Source organism: Bidens hawaiensis, unplaced genomic scaffold (assembly GCF_021521415.1).
Source record: "Bidens hawaiensis isolate Kalapana, Puna unplaced genomic scaffold, B.hawaiensis_p1.1 tig00017348_1, whole genome shotgun sequence".
Classification (NCBI taxonomy): domain Eukaryota; kingdom Viridiplantae; phylum Streptophyta; class Magnoliopsida; order Asterales; family Asteraceae; genus Bidens; species Bidens hawaiensis.
Genome location: NW_027492625.1, coordinates 433,339 through 450,759, shown reverse-complemented (window position 1 = coordinate 450,759; position 17,421 = coordinate 433,339). Strand labels below are relative to the sequence as shown.

The following is a 17,421-nucleotide window of genomic DNA, read 5'->3' as shown; positions in this document are numbered from 1 at the left end:
TAATAAAATATATAAAAATAAACTGACACCTCTTAGGCTCTAATAAGATTAATAATAAACACCAAAATTAACAAAATTTATGTTATTTTATAATAACCCATTATTGAAACTTTAGACATTGAGAATCTGAACGATGTAAAGTAGCACAAGACGCTCTAACATACAAACATTTGGCAAGAGAACCTTCTAATAAGAACTGCACCATCGGAAAAACCATTTTCAGGTCACCGGAGTGACAAATTGGTAAACCGACTCGAGCAAGAAAGAATCACTATCTCTATTCCGACTGTATGCCCCCGTCAAAAATGTACATCATTAGTCTGAATTACACATTAAGAAGAAAAAAAGTCTTACCATTTACCCTTGTCCTACAACCAGAACAATGCTTTCACGATTTCGAAAGGTTTAAAAAGCCCGACCCAGCATATTTCCATTATTATTACTCCGGTGGGCTTACTCCAACATCGGTTTTACCGCCACTGTCAGCCACCGTCTCCGGTGCGTCAGTGGTGGTAGATGGTGGAGAAGCCTCCACTTTGTTAGGAAGATCAGTAGTGATATCATCCATTGGTTTAACTTCAAGATCACCGTTGGGGAGGTCATCAGTTGCAGCCTGAGATGTTTCAGCAGGCTCGGTGGTCATAACCGATGGTTCTGGTTCAGCCGCTTCTCTCCATTCAACCCATTTGGCTGGCTTATCACTCTCACTTGGCGTTGACTCATCAGTTGACTTCCCGATGACTGAATCATCCAACTCCTGTTTTGACTCAGGGACCTCAGATGTTGCAGAATGAACCAACTGTTTATCATTTTCATTGGACGTAACCATGTCATCACCACCACCATTGCCGCCAGTTGTACTGCCAGTGTCAGGCGAGGGTGAAGCTACTGTACTAGTTGATTGCTCGGGAGCTGCCCTCTCCTCCTCAAAAGCAAACCAGTTTGAGTTTGTGAAAAGCGACCCGCTGAAACAAACATTCAAAAGGGTTAAAATAGTAATTTTCTAATTTTGGTTTTTTCAATTTCAACTTCTTCGATAAACCAAGATAACTAGCATACCCTTCTTGATCATCTCCCAGTCGAAGTGAAGATATGACCACTTCAGCAGATTCATCATCAAAGTAAGGATCCTGCACATGTAAGGAGAAAGAGAGGTTATAACAGTCATATCATGAAATATGAAATTTGAAGCATCTAATAATTCAATTCAATAATAATGATAATCATTAATTAGGATTCAAAGCATAATATCATAAACTTAATGACACACATACCTCATCGTCTCTTTCTAGCGAGCCATGACCCTGAACAAAGTAGAAAGAAAAATTAAAATAAAACAAAAATATAATCAGTGGCCCAAAATAAAACAAATAACATTTAAATGAAAATTAAAAGAAACAAAGTAAAAAATATGCAAGAACATGACTAATTTATGGTATACCTCATCATTATCATCATTTTCATAGATACCATATCGGAACGCCTGGCTTAAATTATTGGCTAAAGCTGCCACATCATAGTCTCTATCTTGATAATCATCCTCATCACTATCTCGACCACGATCATGAAGTGTAGTAGGTCTCCTGTTAATTTCATTGTATAAAGAAACAATTACAATCTACATAAACTGTAACATAGGGCCCGATAGTAAATTACTTAAATACCCACCCGCACGCCCACTGGTAGACGTTTTCAAGCGTGTTGCGTTTAGTAAGTACCTCAGTATGCCACTCTACCCATTCATTATCACCCTGTCAAAACATAATCATTTTAAATTTAAGGAAACTATTTTATTCAAAATACAAAATCACAGAAAATGAGAAACCTGCAAATATGACTGTATGTAGCTATTGTTAGCCCCTTGTTCAATAAGTTTATTTGCTATACGTGTCATGTGTCCAACATTCCCAATCCTAGGTGGCGTTCTTCCCTCTGCAGGGAGTGTTGGCTGTAACATTGACTAAACTCGGTCAACTATGAACTATTTGTATAACAATAAACGTGATAATTATAAAAAATAATGAAAAAAGTAGAGCGTTATTACATTCTTTGGATCTGAACTCAATGCAGAGTTCTTCTCGGCATCAAGAATTTTTCTGACAAGATGGCATGTTTCAAGGATATGCTGAATGAGTGAAGTGTTCTTGCTGTCAATGCAAATATCTATGATCTGCTCAATGTGGTGATGAATAAAGTTGTTGTATGGATACCTAATTTTATCAAAATATAGTTGTGTTAATACACATGGATACATTTTCATATAGTATTTCTGGAGATTGGGGAGACGCTTACTCAAAAAATAATTCTAGAATGCGTTTTAACGCACCAAGGCGGATCAACTCCTTCTCAGCAGCTTCACTACTTACAGTCATCAGGACTGAGATGAATTCTACGATCTGAAATTTTACATTGATAAAATCAATCAGTTATTTTACATCTTTACCCTTCAAGTTTCAGAGTAATGTCAAAACCCTGTGGAGGTTGCTAAGTTTTCACATAAATCGTTTTACTTTTGTATAAAAGGAGTCCTATTTATAAAGTTTAAGAGCTTAATCATGCAACAGAAGAACCAAATCACAAATGTGAAGTTTAAAGACATAATCAAACACTAAAAACCAATTTTAGCGATAAAAGCTGAAGCACAAAGATAACCTTTAGGCGATTTTTCCCGAGAGGTGGCTGTAATTTTCCATATGTTGTAAATAAAACATTTTCTTCTGCTGAAACATCCAACAGCTTTAACAAACTTCCTGTACATTTTAATACCAAAATATAACTGAATGCATTAGGAAAATGGAATTTTATTAAAGTTTCAAAAGCTGACTCAGATAATACCTAGGCTCTCCAACATGCCTTCAACAGTTTCAGGTTTTGCTGTTACTAAAGATCCATGTGTCGATTGACGGTTGTAAATGTAGAATGTCCCTGATGTTTGCCTTTTAGGATCCAACAAAGATATGCATACAGACAATGAATGAACCAAAACTGACTTTGGCCGTGAGTCCTCCAAAGCATGGCGAAATAATCTTGCTATAAAACTGTAAAAACAAATATTAAAACGTTAAATGTTCATTTGTTCATTAAAAATATTATAAAGCAGATTTTACACTGCAAACTGTCACCTTGGGCTGGATATTTTAGCGGCCAGTCCTGGAGGAGCATATCTAGTTATAGCACAAAGTGCTTCTGCTGCATTGGCATGCACTTCAGGACAATCCTTCAACAATTAATTTGTATAATTTAGTTATTACTTATTAGTTCATATATCCAGACTGCCCAAAAGTATATAAAACTAATTTATATTACCGTGGAACTAAACTTATCAACAATCATCTCCAACACATCTGTATCTTCTAGCCACTGCATTGATTCTAAATAGCTTGTGTAAAGGTGTTCATCAGCACCAATCAGACGAATAAGAACCTGTATAATAATAATATTTAGATGGGATGATGATACGATGGTTAAAAGTAGTAATGTTAGAGCTTAAAATTCACCTCCATGATGGATGTAATTCCTATTAAGTCAACTAGCTTATGGATAATATCCTGACGAGCCTGCCCAGCAAATCATAAACTTAGATGCTTGAGTGAACCGAATATATTATACAAAAAAAAGAGTATACACTTAAGTAAAGTTCAAACTTCAAATACAAAATAACTTGTGACTTACTTGAATATAGTTCATTAAAGGAACTGTCTTTCGCAACAGCAGGCATACAACAACCTATAGAACATTAACAAAACATCAGCTACCGAACAAGAAAATTAAAATTAAAAATAATGCATATATGACAGAGTGATGTACCATATAAAAAAAGGTCAAAATGACGATTGGATGAACTTACTTTACTAAAATAGCCAGCAAGTAGAGTACTATGAGGATGTTCTGGGTTAAGGAAGGAGAACAGCATGTTCATCAACTACAACAAATAATAATATTACAACTTATTTCACACTTAAAATTTTTAAAATAACTTGAAAGAAAAATAAAGATCAACTGACTGAACCTGATCATCCTCCACTAAAGCATTGAGAATGATATCAACTTCACAAGTAAAGATCTCACAAGCAATAAAAGGAAACCTAGAGCGTAATAATACTTTTTATCAGATTGTTAATGCTTTATAAGCACAGAAATACAAGAACAGGGTGGCATAACAGTCTACTAAGATGAAAGCATTTGAAGAAACTTATTTTACTTGATGGTCCACAAAAACCTACTTAAATGTTCGCCCCTTGTCAGCATCTTCAGGAGGTTCTTCCACTATGTACCGAACAAGTTGTTCAATTTGATTCCGTTCCCTCAAACTGCAATTGACAGTTAAAGCACCATTGACTATGAGTTTGCAGCACAATTACAATGGTTTGGATTCAGATATCATATTACATATTTACACATGCAATTATTTCATTATTGACCTAGCTCACAACTTGCAAAAGCAACAAGCTGTCTATCAATAAAAAAAGCAGATAATGATAGCTTCACCAAAACATGAAGCAACTGGCGTTACATCTAAGAGTATGAACCACTGTATCTGTATAAGCTCAAGTTATGGGACTTACAAATTGATAAGTCGGTTATTAAGAGCTTTGCATTCTTGAATTATTTCATCCTCGTCTAGAAGCTCCTCTAGAGTATAATTTTCCTTGTCCAAAATTGTGTCCACCTGGAATTACAAAAGTATGATATTTTGCAACTATTCAAAAGACAAAGCGAATGGCGTAGAAACTTATCATAGATTAAGAATTCAGATCAAAAAGAAAATAATATGGCAATCAAATCCTATTTTAGCCTTTCCTTAGGGGGTGTTTGGTAGCCTCTTAATGACTCAGTTAGAGGCATTGTTGTAGAAATCGCTAGTTGAGCAGTGGGGTGGGTACTAGTGATTAATCGGATCATACTTTAGTGTACAATTTTTCAGTTTTATATACACATACATTTTTATATGTGATTTTCAGCTTTATATACACACATATACATTTTGACCGGAAATTAGCAGAAACCTCAATGGAAAACCGCTGAATTTGGCCGGAATCTCGTCGGAAACCGTAGATTTTGGCCAGAACCTCGCTAGAAAACGCCGACTAAGTCCGATTAATTGACCAACTAATTGGCAGACTAACCCAAAATTAATCAGTGTGGTGGGGACTAGCTATTAAACGACGCCTAGTCGGGATTTTTGCAACACTGGTAAGAGGTATAGTGTGTTTGGTTACACCTCTTAATGGCTCATGGAGCCTCTTAATGATTAAGTTTCAGAGACATGCCGAATGATTCCGAGGCTACTTATAATCACAGTTTTCAATACAAAACAATCCGTTCGATGCGATTCGTTTCTACAGATCCCGAAACCTTGAATAACACTAAATTCAAGACACAAAGATAAGCTCAGCTTGTCAAATTTCAATACAACCACCTAATAAGTATCATGAAAACCACATCATCTTATGTCAATCCCTTATCAATACACAAACTAATAACAATTAGGTTAAATAGTAAGTAAGCTAACCCTAGGATCTAATCTTACGATACCTGAAGGCACCTAACCAATTGATACTGTTATAATAATAATAATAATAATAATAATAATATGAAAGTGTAGGAGGATTTACCGGAGATGTGGTGGACAATCCGGTCATACGCCAAAACATCTTCTCTTGTAATTGAATTCAGATCTGAAACCCTAGAAATTGACTGGAAATTGAAGCAAACGCAATGTTAATGTTATGTTATGTTTATATCCGTCGATTTGTTATATTAATATTATATTATATTATATAATGGTGATTGAAACCCTAGATAGATAGAGATTGAATAAACGAAACCTGCAATCGCGGTGTATGTATATGTGTCTCTATTGTTGCGACTATCTCCTCTGCTTATTAATATTATTATGTCCATCGATCCATTTTCAAATTCCAAAGTTAAATCTGATAGACCAATTATTTCCCAAAAATAAATATAATTAATGTATTACAAATTACTACTGTAATATATATCTTTTCTATTATGTACATCTTTTAACTTATTTGGAAGCTGGTATTTACGATCCACGCGTTACTACGGAACCGCTAGAATCGAATACACATGTTGCGACGGAACCATTAAACGGGTATTTAATGTCTTGCTTATGTCCGTACCTACAAGATGGAATTTGAAAGTTTATATGTATACTTTGTAAAGAATTGAATTTCACTTGCTTACGTCCGTACCTACAAGATGGAATTTGAAAAAACTATACAGCAAAAAAGAAATCATAATTGTGTTAATTACGGTTCTTAATATTATTTTTGAGGTGTTCGGGTGAGATTAAGATTACTTCACTTCCTCCCATGAGCTGGGCTATTATCCTACAAATCACCGATATACTAAACGTTTTCAAAACTGCAACTATTGTATCCGATTATTATCCCACAAGTTCTTTACTGCTGAATCAAATACTTCTAAAGTGTAACAAGGTAAATGAGTTTTCATTTAGTGGCAATCAATTTTCCGAAATGATACCACCGCAGAAATGTTGATCAATTCTTCATGTAAGTAACAGAAAACGTTATAAATATTAAACCTATGAACCTGTTAGAGCAGAGAGTAGTAACCGCAGCAGGGTAAGATGTAGTCGACATGTTTGTCATCTTGATCGAGTTCCCCTTTAGGATGTATAGTTAAGGATGGTATTAGGGTTCTTGAGAGGAACCCGGTTTAGAAGAGAGGAGGCACACAAAATTGTTATATGTGTGTGATTAGGTTTTGATGTTATATTTATCTCTCTTTATATACACACAAGGGAAAACCCTTTATTAGCTAGTAAGGGTAATATGACCCATCAACAATTACCAAATTAATATATAATAAGATATAATTAATATTTTGATCTATTATAATATCAATGATTATAATGGCCATATATAAATATATATAATTATATATTAATCTTCCAAGAAAGACAAACTTGTGAAATCATTCAAAGAAATTCACTCGATCATTACCTATGTTGTCGCATTAAACCCTTACTTAAAATATAGCGGGGGTCGAAACTTTACTTGAAAAAATAACATATGATTTGGATCACACAAACAAGACCATGGTTTGACTCAAACTTTAAAAGATAACTTTTAACAAACAAAATTTCAAAGATGTCTGATGTTTATTTAGAAAAGTATGAAACGACATCAAGCACTCACGAACCAATGAGAAATGTGATACGACAAGTTAAAGTAGTAACTTATGATTAATGAATGAAAACAATAGGCAACAATGGGGGCACCCTACAAGTAGCGAACTCGGAAGGTATAGTGGGACAAATTTTCTAGCCGGTATGGGTGTACATGAGTTTAGACACTTTGATATATTGGCTTGGTGGAAAGGTATGGAAGATCAATTTCCGATCCTATTAGCAATGGTATGAGATTTACTAACCGTCGAAGCTTCTATGGTAGCTTCACAATATGCTTTTTTATGTTAGTGTAAGGGTTATATCATTACAAAGAACAAGACTAACTCCTGTGGCAGTAGAGATGTCCATTTTCATAAAGGATTACTTCAACACGGCACAACACATATAACATATATCCTCACTCAAAAGGCGAAATGGAATATGAAGTTGAAATGTATGAGGACGAGGTAGGTGGTGGATTAATGACGCCAATGATGACGATCCATATTTTATTAGTACATAGTCATCAACTTGGGTTGGTTCTGGGCGCAAAGATTAATTGCATAACAACGAGTTAATAAAAAAATAAATCTCAAAATATAAATCATGACTCATATTGCTTTCAATGTATTATTTCAGTTTATGATGTTATCTAAGTTTAAAGTTTTATTGTGTTTATAAACAATAAAAATATATAATTTGTGTGAATAATTAATATCTCAGAAGTTGATGCAAACAAAGTTTACATTATTGTGTTTAATATTGTTAGTTAAGATAACAATATTAAACTTAACTAATTAATATCTCAGAAAAGACTGAAGATTGATCGAACAGTGGGGGAAGAGATTAGCATCGCCAGTTGACATGACTAAATAAATATTATTATGACCCTGAACATTTTTGGTTTCTTCAGTGTTAAATAAAAGTTTTAAAAGGGGTGAAACGTTACTCGAATGACCTTTGACAACGTTACGTTAAAGCAACATTTTTATTGACTACATATTTATTGAAAAACAAAAATACCTAAAAACAATCATAGCAAACTGCTTAATGATTCACACAAATCGCATCATTTAGTACAAATCAAATAAATAAACTTTTCCAAGCTTGAAGTTGAGTATTGATGACAAAACTGCAAATCATATAAAAACTTTTCCACTATTGAACATGAAGGATGACATACCCCTCAAATACATTCCCTCTAAAATATATAACTAAACCGCTATAACCAATCTAAAAAAAAACGGGTGACCAGATTTCATAACGAACTGAGATCAAAGACCTGGCAAGAAGTAAGCATTTCCATCAAATGTTCAACAAAATATAGCTTTATATTTAATTATAAACCTAAGCCTAAAAATCATAAAATATAAATAAAGAACTTAAAAAAATCAATGAAAAGTTATACCCTATAAAAGGTCTTAAAATTAAGTAAAATGACCATAATACCCCTCATATTGTTCTTAACCTTATAAAACTAGCATTCATTCTCAGTAACTAGCAACCTCATATGCAGATCAAGATATGTACCGGTAAAGTGGCTAGTTATTAACATCATTCCTCATGAGCAAGCAGCCTCTAGTAATAACCCTCATCTGCAACCAAAAAAAAAAATAAAAAAAAATCAACAAATAATCAAAAATCGCAGATGAAAACTAATGAAAAGATTACTTACCACCACCGGTATCTTCCTCCATGTTGAAGTCATCTTCATCGTCATCAAATTCAGGGTTCTGCGGAATTCATAAAGTTAAAAATAAATACACATATGCGCATGTGTATGTGTATGCTAAATATAAGTTCTCTTTTAGTTTATTATTTTCATGAACAAAAATAAAAAACTTGGTAGTCAATTCATTAAAGGTTAAAGATTAAATATACCTGATCATAATCATCACCACTGTCGTCGTCGTCTTCTTCAATATTTTCGTCATCTTCATCATTACCATCTTCATCTTCTTTCTTTTCCTTTTCATCATCTTGACCCTAAAATGTTAATAGTATACTCATTATTCGTTTGTCACTCAGAAACATAAATAAAAACAAACGCACTGTTTAAAAACTAAAATACTTTTGAAATGATAGCAATTAGCAAATTTACCTCATCCCCTTGATCTAGCTTCTCAAAGACATCCAATCTCTCTAGGTCTGCGCAAACCGTGAAGGTTAATTTTGTATTTTTTTCTTACGACTCGTAATAATTCATCATAATTTACAAATATTTATCGAACCTGACTGTGGATCCCATGGGACCTTCTTATTGCTGCGCCTCACCTTCTTTGAAGCTGTTTGAGATGAATAACCATAATCATGATATAATTAAATATTTAATTAATGTAAAAAAAAAATAATAATCTTTAATCAGTCATAATATACGAAATAAACTTCAAATCACAAAATTTTACCTAGTTCTGCAGGAACAAAACCAACAGTCATCTTCATATAATCTATAAGCCGCTCCTTTTTTTGCCATCATTTTCTGCCACCACAATAATACTAGAGATGACAGAAGAGCAAAACGGTAAATTTTGTTTATCATTTTTAGTAACTCAAGCTTTTAATATACTCAAACGAGACGAGCTTGAGCTCTTGTAAGTCAAACGAGCCAAGTTCAAGCCTAAAAGTGCCTGGGCTTGGCTCGTTTACACCCCTGCTGACGTGGCACCGGTTGTTTTCGACTTTCCGTGTACTAAAAGGGAAAAAAATCAACTTTTCTGTTGACTAGCATGGTTTCTTGATTTTTTTAGTAACTAAGGTTTTTAATATATTCAAACGAGCCAAGCTTGCGCTAGAAAACTACTCATAAACCAAGCTTGAGCGTTACAAATAGAGCTCAAGCTCTTGTAAGTTAAATGAGCTAAGTTCAAGCCCGAACGCAGGGACGTCTCTGATGGGGGGGGTAGGGGTGCAAACAAGCCAAGCTTAATCGAGCTCGAGCCCGAGTCTAAAAGTAAGCTCGTTTAATAAACAAGAACGAGCCCGAGCTTCACTTATTGAGCTCGAGCCGGCTCGCGAGCCTAAACGAGCCTGCCATTTATATATATTTAATAATAATTATTTATATATATATATATATATATCATGTTATAGAAAATAAATAAAAATAACTAAATAATATATATTGTTTTATACAGAAAATTATAATAGAAAAAATATATAAAAATAATTATATTAATTAAAAAATAACTTATAAATGGTAAACGAGCCGAGCTCGAGCTTTGGAAATAGATCTCGAAATGAGCCGAGCTCGAGCCTGGTCGAGCTCGGGCTCGGCTCGTTTGCACCCCTTGGGGGGGGCGCTCTCCAGCCCGATTTTTAATAAAAAACACTGTACTTTCAATAAAAGAAACAACACCAACCCAATTTTAAACAAGAAACAACAATTACTATTGTATTATTTACTTTTTTTATATAAGATTTATCGAATTCATATTTTACTTAAAAGCCCAAATTTGTACTCGCATTCAACCCAAACCGCCTAAACGAGTTCGGGCTTGGCTCGTTTACACCCCTGCAACTTTTTTTCTAAGAACAAGACAAGATTATTTATCCAAGCATATATGAAAAGTGGGCCAAATGAATGTTTATAAGAAAAGAACGGTTAGTTAGTTAGTTACTTTGAGGATCTATGAAGCCCAAATGATAGGGAGATGACTTCCAAAACTTTTGCAAAGTATTGCTGATGGATACCAAGTTCCAGTATTCATCTTTTTGTTTTAGATTCACATCAGGGTATTCACTCAGTTCCTGCAAAACATATGATTAATAATAATATTATAAAAAAAAAGAGAGAGATTGAAAAAATTACAGGGGATATTTGAAAGGGCTCTTGTTTAGCAAGACGACCGAACGCTTGAGCACGTCCACCCCCGCCTCTACCTCCTCTCCAAGACATCTCAACAATCAATCAAACCCTAGAAACAATTACAATTTCAATTAAGTAAGCGTCTAGGGTTTAAAATCTATCTATATACTAACAGCATTAGTATTATTATTATTATACATGAAAAATAGAGTAAATAATAATAATTATAACGATTGGCGGCTACCTCTGGACGTCGGAGCTCAGGTGGACGCCGGAGGAGACTTCTTTTATTTCGTTGGTAGGCTCAAATTCAATTATACGGTAATAACTAAGGATCCGAAATCATAAAATTAAACCCAGCCCAGCCCAGCCCAGCCCGTCAAAATTCTATAAAATAATCATTTGATATAAAAAAATGGAAAGAAACGCTTCTTATTGAACAAATTGAAACTGAACTAGGGATAGCAATAGCACGGATTTAGGTATTCTCAAACCAATAGCTCGTCTCAAACCTGACGGGTTTTAATCGGGTAATTACCTATCAAGTTTTGGGTTTTTACAAAATATTTGTCAGATCCGTTGGGTATCTATCGGGTTTCAACAAAATATAACTAATCGATTATGTAACATCCTACTTTCGGTTATAATAATAAAAGAGAATTTCGTTTATGCAATAATGTGTCGTGTATCGGTGTAGATAATAAATTCTAAGAGGATGGGCTCGGACTTTAGAAGATGGAATAAGTTATGGAATGGGCCTTAGGTCCATGGGCTTAAGGTTGTATAAATACCCCTTAAACCCTAATCCTTTTCATTTTTATCCATCTCTACATCATAGCCTACACCATCAAAAACACACACAAACACTATCCTATAACCCGAGCCAAGATCCGAAAGTGGAAACCCGAACTTGTTGGTGCTAGAACGTCGTGTCGAACCAAAACAACATCAAGACTAGACCGCGTTCGTAAACCGACTCGTTTAAGGTACGTTTATATCGAGAACTTGTTAGTTTAGGTCCGTATTACGTTTAGAAATCTTATATCTATGTTAAATGGTAAAAACGAATCCGATGCAACAAACCTCACTGAAATTCGTTAATATTTGAAGGGTTAATCGATTAGTTAATGAGTCGTACGTATATAGGTGTAAACTGCACCATGTAAACCCTAATATTTGGATGGTTAATGGATTGAGGTTTGTTGGCGCTGAGAATACGAATTCAATTGTACCAAATTATTGTTGTTTGGTTAAGAATCGAAGGTTTAATTGCAGATCTGGCTTATGTTGACCAGTTCGTGTTCTTGACGATTTTGACTTTTGACTTTAACCCTGAGTCAAAGTCTGGATATGAACTGTGATAACCAGCTCCTTCTACCTATACCGCAGTTGAAGCACCTAAAGGAGAATTTGGTGTCTTTCTGGTCAGTAATGGAAGCAATCGTCCCTACTGTCGTAAAATAAGAGCACCTGGCTCTGCCCATTCACAAGGACTCGATTCTAGCCAAGCCAGGGAATCTACGACCGATTGTTAAAAAATCTCCCACTACGTGGTAAGAAGCAAGGAAGGAGTGCCGCTTTCAAAAATGATTTTTTAGTTCAATCACCCGCCGAAGCGAATCCTTCGAAATAGCCAAGCTAGTAAGTAGAAGGGCAAGGTGACCGAAGTTATAAACTATATAACATAGGACTTATCCACACAAGTAACGGAGAACACACAAAAGCTTTGGAATATTATTTTCGAGTGCTCAATTCGTTATGACTGATCATTCGTTGCACGGTCATAACGAATGGGACTCATTCGTGTGACTTGATAACGAATGAACCTTTAATTCGTTATCTATCCATTCCTTATATTAAGATAACGAATCAGGTCACGTCAAGATAACGAATTAGGCTAACGAACTAGGATAACGAACCAGACCATGTTAAGATAACGAATCAGGTGATTCGTTACTCACAAATTCGCTAAGTTAAGATAACGAATTAGGCCATGTTCTGATAACGAATTAGGCCATGAATCAGGCTATGCTTAGATAACGAATTAGGCTTAATTCGTTATAGCGAATGAGTGGGCGAAGTAGATAATAGTTTAAAAATCTTAATGGAAAATGTGTTAAGACAGTTAATGAAAATAAAATTTATCCAAGCTGACATGGCAGCTTAACCCCAGCCAGGGGCTCTGCCCCTTGGACCCTGCTAGGGGTTGCCGCCCCTAGAATCCCGTTGCCAGGGGTGCTGCCCCCGGACCCCCGTTCGTTGGGGGTTATAATTAAACTAGAAAAACGATATGGATAGTGATAATGTTTAATACGCCTAATTGTTATACAGTTAGCCGTGCGCCACTAAAGAAAGGGATAACCATTAACGGTGAACGTAACCGAGCTCAGGTGAGTTTCTAGCCCCACTTCCTTGTTATGTTTTCGGGGTTGTGTGCATACCAATTGTGAACGTTAATACACTTAACTTAAATGGTAAGTGTATGCTATAATGATTGATGTGATTGTATGTATGAATGTTATGAATGAATGCTTGCCGGTGCGTGAACGATCTTCGGATATTGCACGTATCGACAGGGAAAGTAAGATGTAGTAAGCCTAGTATGAAATATGTATGTATGAAAGTACGTAATGAGATGAATATGAGCGAAATGACGACTTTATAAAGAAAGATACGTATGATTATATGACGAACGAAAGGTGATTAGAAGGGAACCGACCCTAATAATATCAACGAATGTAGGGAATCAACCCTAATAATATCGGCGAATGTAAGGAACCGACTCTAATAATATAGGCGAATGTTATAAGACAGAATACTCCTTAAAAAGTATATGTATGAATGAAAGTATGTATGTAAGTATGAAAGAAAGAATAAAACTACGCACGTATGTAATTATGTATGTAAATATGAAGGTATGTACCTTCGAGTGCATATTTTAAGTATGTGAATGTATTGTATGTCGTCTGATTAACTAGAACTCACTCAGCATAGCTGACTTTTAGTATGCACGCATATTAATCGACTGAGACCACTGGCTTGAGGGAGACACATGGCAAGATTTGAAGAGGCTGGCATCTGAAGATTTGTCATGATGTTTTGATACTATGTTTTATTTATGTTTTAAAAAAGATAAGATATGAATGCTTGTAATGAATGGTTGACTATTATTAATATTCCACGAAAGCTTTAATTAACTCTGATATTTAGAACTGTGTTTATGAGTAAATCCAACGTCCAAAGTGAGGCACCGGTGACAGGGCCTTACAGATTACAAACAACAATTACCATATAAATAAAATGTCTCAAATAATTGTCATAAACAAATTTTGACAAATAATATATTTAGAATATACTATATAATGTTAGTATAAAAAAAAGTTAAGTCGGATAAATGGGTCAATATATTTGGTTAATCGGGTTGATTACAAATCTCAAACCCTAATGGGTGGGTATTACCCATCCTAATTATGTCAAGTTTTCCATCGGGTTTGGGTTTCACTACCATCCATAAACCGAACTACATAAAAATCTTGCAATTTGACGTAGTGGTGCACAAATTGGTTAACCGTTTTTTTAATACCTCGTAAACCCTCCTCTATCAAACCGTTTAGATTATACTCGAAACCAGTTACATGTAAAAAACCAATATTTTACTTAAAATATATTTAGAAAAACGCTTTTGATTAATCTGTTTGATACTCAATATATAAAAAAATGATTAGAAACCACTGGTTGGAATCGGGCTAGGACCAATTTTTGTGCTAGTGATTAATAGCTAAAGCTGGTTTCGGTTAATAACCAATTCTAGTTAGGGAAACCAATATTTTTATGCAACACTAATTTGAACCCAAAACAGCTTCATAACAACCTCCTAGCAATGGAGATTGGGCATGTTTTAGTTTTGGGTTATCATTTTAATTTAACTTGTGTCTTACCCGGTGAAGAAACACTAATCGACCCCGGGCAGATTACGGATAATCTGGGGGTTAAATAGATGTTTCCCACGAGGATGAGGTCCAGCAAAGAAAGTTGTTCTTCAGGTGACTTGCAAAACAAACACCGTAAGCTCGTCACTGAGAAGAGGGGGTTCCTCCTTGTGACCACCCTCCGGCGTGAGAATCAGACTAGATTGCTCTGAATATAAGTGTATATTAAGAGATTGCTAGAGAAGATAAGATAATGAGATATCCGATCATGTCCTTACCATTCCAAGGTGTTGGAGTATTTATAGCCGAAGGTAGGTTTCCAAGAAGGTACAGCCGGCTGAATAGTATCCCTGTTCTACCAACAGTGGGCTACGCACAAGCCATACTGGTTGGTGGATAGGCTGCGGCCGATAGTGACAAGGACGGCTGTATACTGTTCCTTTACTGCCGGCTATGCACTGTTCCACCAACTGTAGGCTACGCACGTCCCACAGTGAGGGTTGGTGAGTAGGCAGCGGCTAATAGTGACAGTACTAGAGGGTGCTCCTCCTCGTACTGTTGTCGGTGAGCTGTCACCCTGTGATTGGTTCGTGGGCTGTTTTGGTCAGATCGTCTATTTTGCCCATACCTTGGCAGGTATAGTACAAAAGATCTTCCAGAAGCATACGGACTGGCTCATTTGGGCGGGAGTATTCCCGCCTTGCTCATTCCTTCAGGTGACTACTGAAGTATCGAGTTAGTGCCTTGTGCGTGTAGCCTTCCCTGATGGCTTGTATCCGCAGCTGCGGGAACAAGCGGGGTACTTCACCATTGGGAGGCTTTCCCTGCGGGAACAGCTGGCGTACTGCGCATAAGGTCTTCTTCTCTGAGCATGGTAGGTCCTGCGGAAGCAGTTGGTCCTTGCGCAGACGTCCCTCTTCAAGGTGAGTCTTGCGGGTCCAACTGGGCTCTACTGGGACCTACCTCTTCAAGTCCCCCCCAGTCCAATGTTCTTCTCATGAATTATTAATAAGTGAGGTGAACTTTTGGACTTTAGCAAGGGGTTTTGAAAAGGGTTTTTAGTTTTAAGGTTTTCCGTGGGGATTCTTCCCGCGGTTTTCCTAATGTCACGCAGAAATTCCCGACTTTTCTGCTTGATCTTTGGGTATGAAGCGGGTAGGTCTGTAACCTCCTCGCAAGTCAGGAGCGTTGAGTCCCACTTGTGTGGATTCTCCATGGGGTTTTGGTAGTTTTGAACATAGTGATCAATTATGTTAAAACCACCAATTCCATCTTGGAGTTTCAAACAATATAGTTCTCGACGTTCCCGCTATGCGGGGATGTTATTCCCGTTTTCGCAAGCATGGCCCAGAAGATCCTTCTTGGTTCAAATTCCCCGCGGAGCGCTAAGTATGTGAAGGGTTTTGCCTTGACACTGTACCCGCACTCGTCTTACGGTTACTTTACTTCTAAGGTATTCCTGGCGTCAATTCCCTGCGGGTGCTAAGTATGTGAAGGGTTCTGCCTTAACACTGTACTCGCACCTGTCTTATAGTTACTTGGTTGCCAAGGTAAGGGGTATTTTCCCGCTTTTGAATCTTTTTGAAATTTTGAAATTCGAAGAGTTGGTGAAAGGATAAGAACAGTCCAAACTATTGAAACGTCGTCCGACGGTTTCTTCTGACAGTGTCAGGACGTGCAGGAAGTTATGGCGACGTGACAGTATATGGTCATTCCAGGCGCTTTTTCAGGCGCGTGGGCGCGAATTTTCGGGCGCGTGGCCGCGAAATTAATGGCACGCGTCCTTTCAACAGCTGTTGCCAGCTTGCTCTTTGCCACGTGTCATAGTTTCATTGCACCTGTGATTTCTCTCTCTTCCGCATTAAATTCATCGCATTGATTGCGATTAGTATATAAAGGGGGAGAGGGTCCTTTGTAATCCACACTTTCACTTTTCTCTTCATCTTCAAAACGATTTCCGGCGAATACTCACCTTTCCAGTCGAGCATTCTCTTGAAATCGTTCTCCTTCATACCTGCAAGATGTCTTCTGCTCACGATCTTGAGGCTACAGCCCAGGAGGCTGGGGTGTACGCCGAGAACCCGTCATCCACGTCCGACAAGGATGACAAGAGTACTGCTGGCGAGTGCCAGTGTGCTCTGCCTGTCGATCTATATCAGTACATCGTCAGGAAGTTCTTGCTCGAGTCTTTCGAGCCTGAGTTTCCTGAACCTCATCAGACGGTGTATGATGCCCCCAGAGGCAAGATCGGGGTATATGCCGCATTCTTTGTCTATGGGAATCTTAGGTTCCCCTTGACGAAGTTTGTGTATCGTGTTCTGGAGAGGCACGGTGTACACCTGACCGAGGTACACCCGATGGCAATCGCGAAGATTCGCCACTTCGAGTGGGTGTGCCGGATTCTGGGCGTTGAGCCCTTCGTCGACCGCCTGATGACCTTCTACTCTTGGAGGTGCATCCAGGGGTGGTATACTCTGATAACCCGAATCAAGGGTTTGAAGATTTGCGCAACCGAGCGCAGTCTTCGTTCA

At 36.9% G+C, this 17,421-nt stretch overlaps 2 protein-coding genes across 5 annotated transcripts; both read right to left on the bottom strand.

Moving 5' to 3' along the window:
* Nucleotides 1–80: 80 nt before the first annotated feature.
* Nucleotides 81–5,938, bottom strand: LOC143553664 (uncharacterized). 4 transcript variants are annotated; one of them, XM_077043607.1, is made up of 20 exons: nt 5,829–5,938; nt 5,616–5,697; nt 4,566–4,669; nt 4,224–4,310; nt 4,010–4,085; nt 3,848–3,922; nt 3,673–3,726; nt 3,498–3,557; nt 3,307–3,423; nt 3,123–3,217; nt 2,836–3,038; nt 2,653–2,750; nt 2,293–2,396; nt 2,045–2,210; nt 1,826–1,960; nt 1,669–1,751; nt 1,442–1,583; nt 1,275–1,304; nt 1,060–1,130; nt 81–965 (listed from the first exon to the last, which is right to left on the bottom strand). In XM_077043607.1, exons 2-20 carry the CDS (start codon nt 5,652–5,654, stop codon nt 440–442), a joined length of 2,265 nt encoding a protein of 754 aa, XP_076899722.1. In that variant the 5' UTR covers nt 5,655–5,697; nt 5,829–5,938; the 3' UTR covers nt 81–439. The 4 variants fall into 4 exon arrangements, with proteins under 4 accessions (XP_076899722.1, XP_076899723.1, XP_076899721.1 ...); XM_077043608.1 differs by having other exon boundaries at nt 5,616–5,686; XM_077043606.1 differs by lacking the exon at nt 5,829–5,938 and having other exon boundaries at nt 5,616–5,766.
* Nucleotides 5,939–8,178: 2,240 nt separating this feature from the next.
* Nucleotides 8,179–11,230, bottom strand: LOC143553646 (uncharacterized). Its single transcript, XM_077043596.1, has 9 exons — nt 11,206–11,230; nt 10,965–11,070; nt 10,774–10,903; nt 9,562–9,635; nt 9,388–9,441; nt 9,258–9,304; nt 9,038–9,142; nt 8,832–8,889; nt 8,179–8,751 (listed from the first exon to the last, which is right to left on the bottom strand). Exons 4-9 carry the CDS (start codon nt 9,596–9,598, stop codon nt 8,735–8,737), a joined length of 318 nt encoding a protein of 105 aa, XP_076899711.1. The 5' UTR covers nt 9,599–9,635; nt 10,774–10,903; nt 10,965–11,070; nt 11,206–11,230; the 3' UTR covers nt 8,179–8,734.
* Between the last annotated feature and the right edge of the window lie 6,191 nt (nt 11,231–17,421).

What these genes read in the sequence shown, in the direction of transcription:
- LOC143553664 (XM_077043607.1), bottom strand. Translation starts at nt 5,654, where the DNA reads ATGTTTTGGCGTATGACCGGATTGTCCACCACATCTCCG. An exon ending in CTTTAGTGGAGGATGATCAG is followed by an intron (nt 3,923 to 4,009) that starts GTTCAGTCAGTT and finishes TATTTGTTGTAG; the next exon opens with TTGATGAACATGCTGTTCTC. An exon ending in GAATTACATCCATCATGGAG is followed by an intron (nt 3,424 to 3,497) that starts GTGAATTTTAAG and finishes ATTATTATACAG; the next exon opens with GTTCTTATTCGTCTGATTGG.
- LOC143553646 (XM_077043596.1), bottom strand. Translation starts at nt 9,598, where the DNA reads ATGAAGATGACTGTTGGTTTTGTTCCTGCAGAACTAG. An exon ending in TTTTGTTCCTGCAGAACTAG is followed by an intron (nt 9,442 to 9,561) that starts GTAAAATTTTGT and finishes CATCTCAAACAG; the next exon opens with CTTCAAAGAAGGTGAGGCGC. An exon ending in GTGGTGATGATTATGATCAG is followed by an intron (nt 8,890 to 9,037) that starts GTATATTTAATC and finishes TGAATTCCGCAG; the next exon opens with AACCCTGAATTTGATGACGA.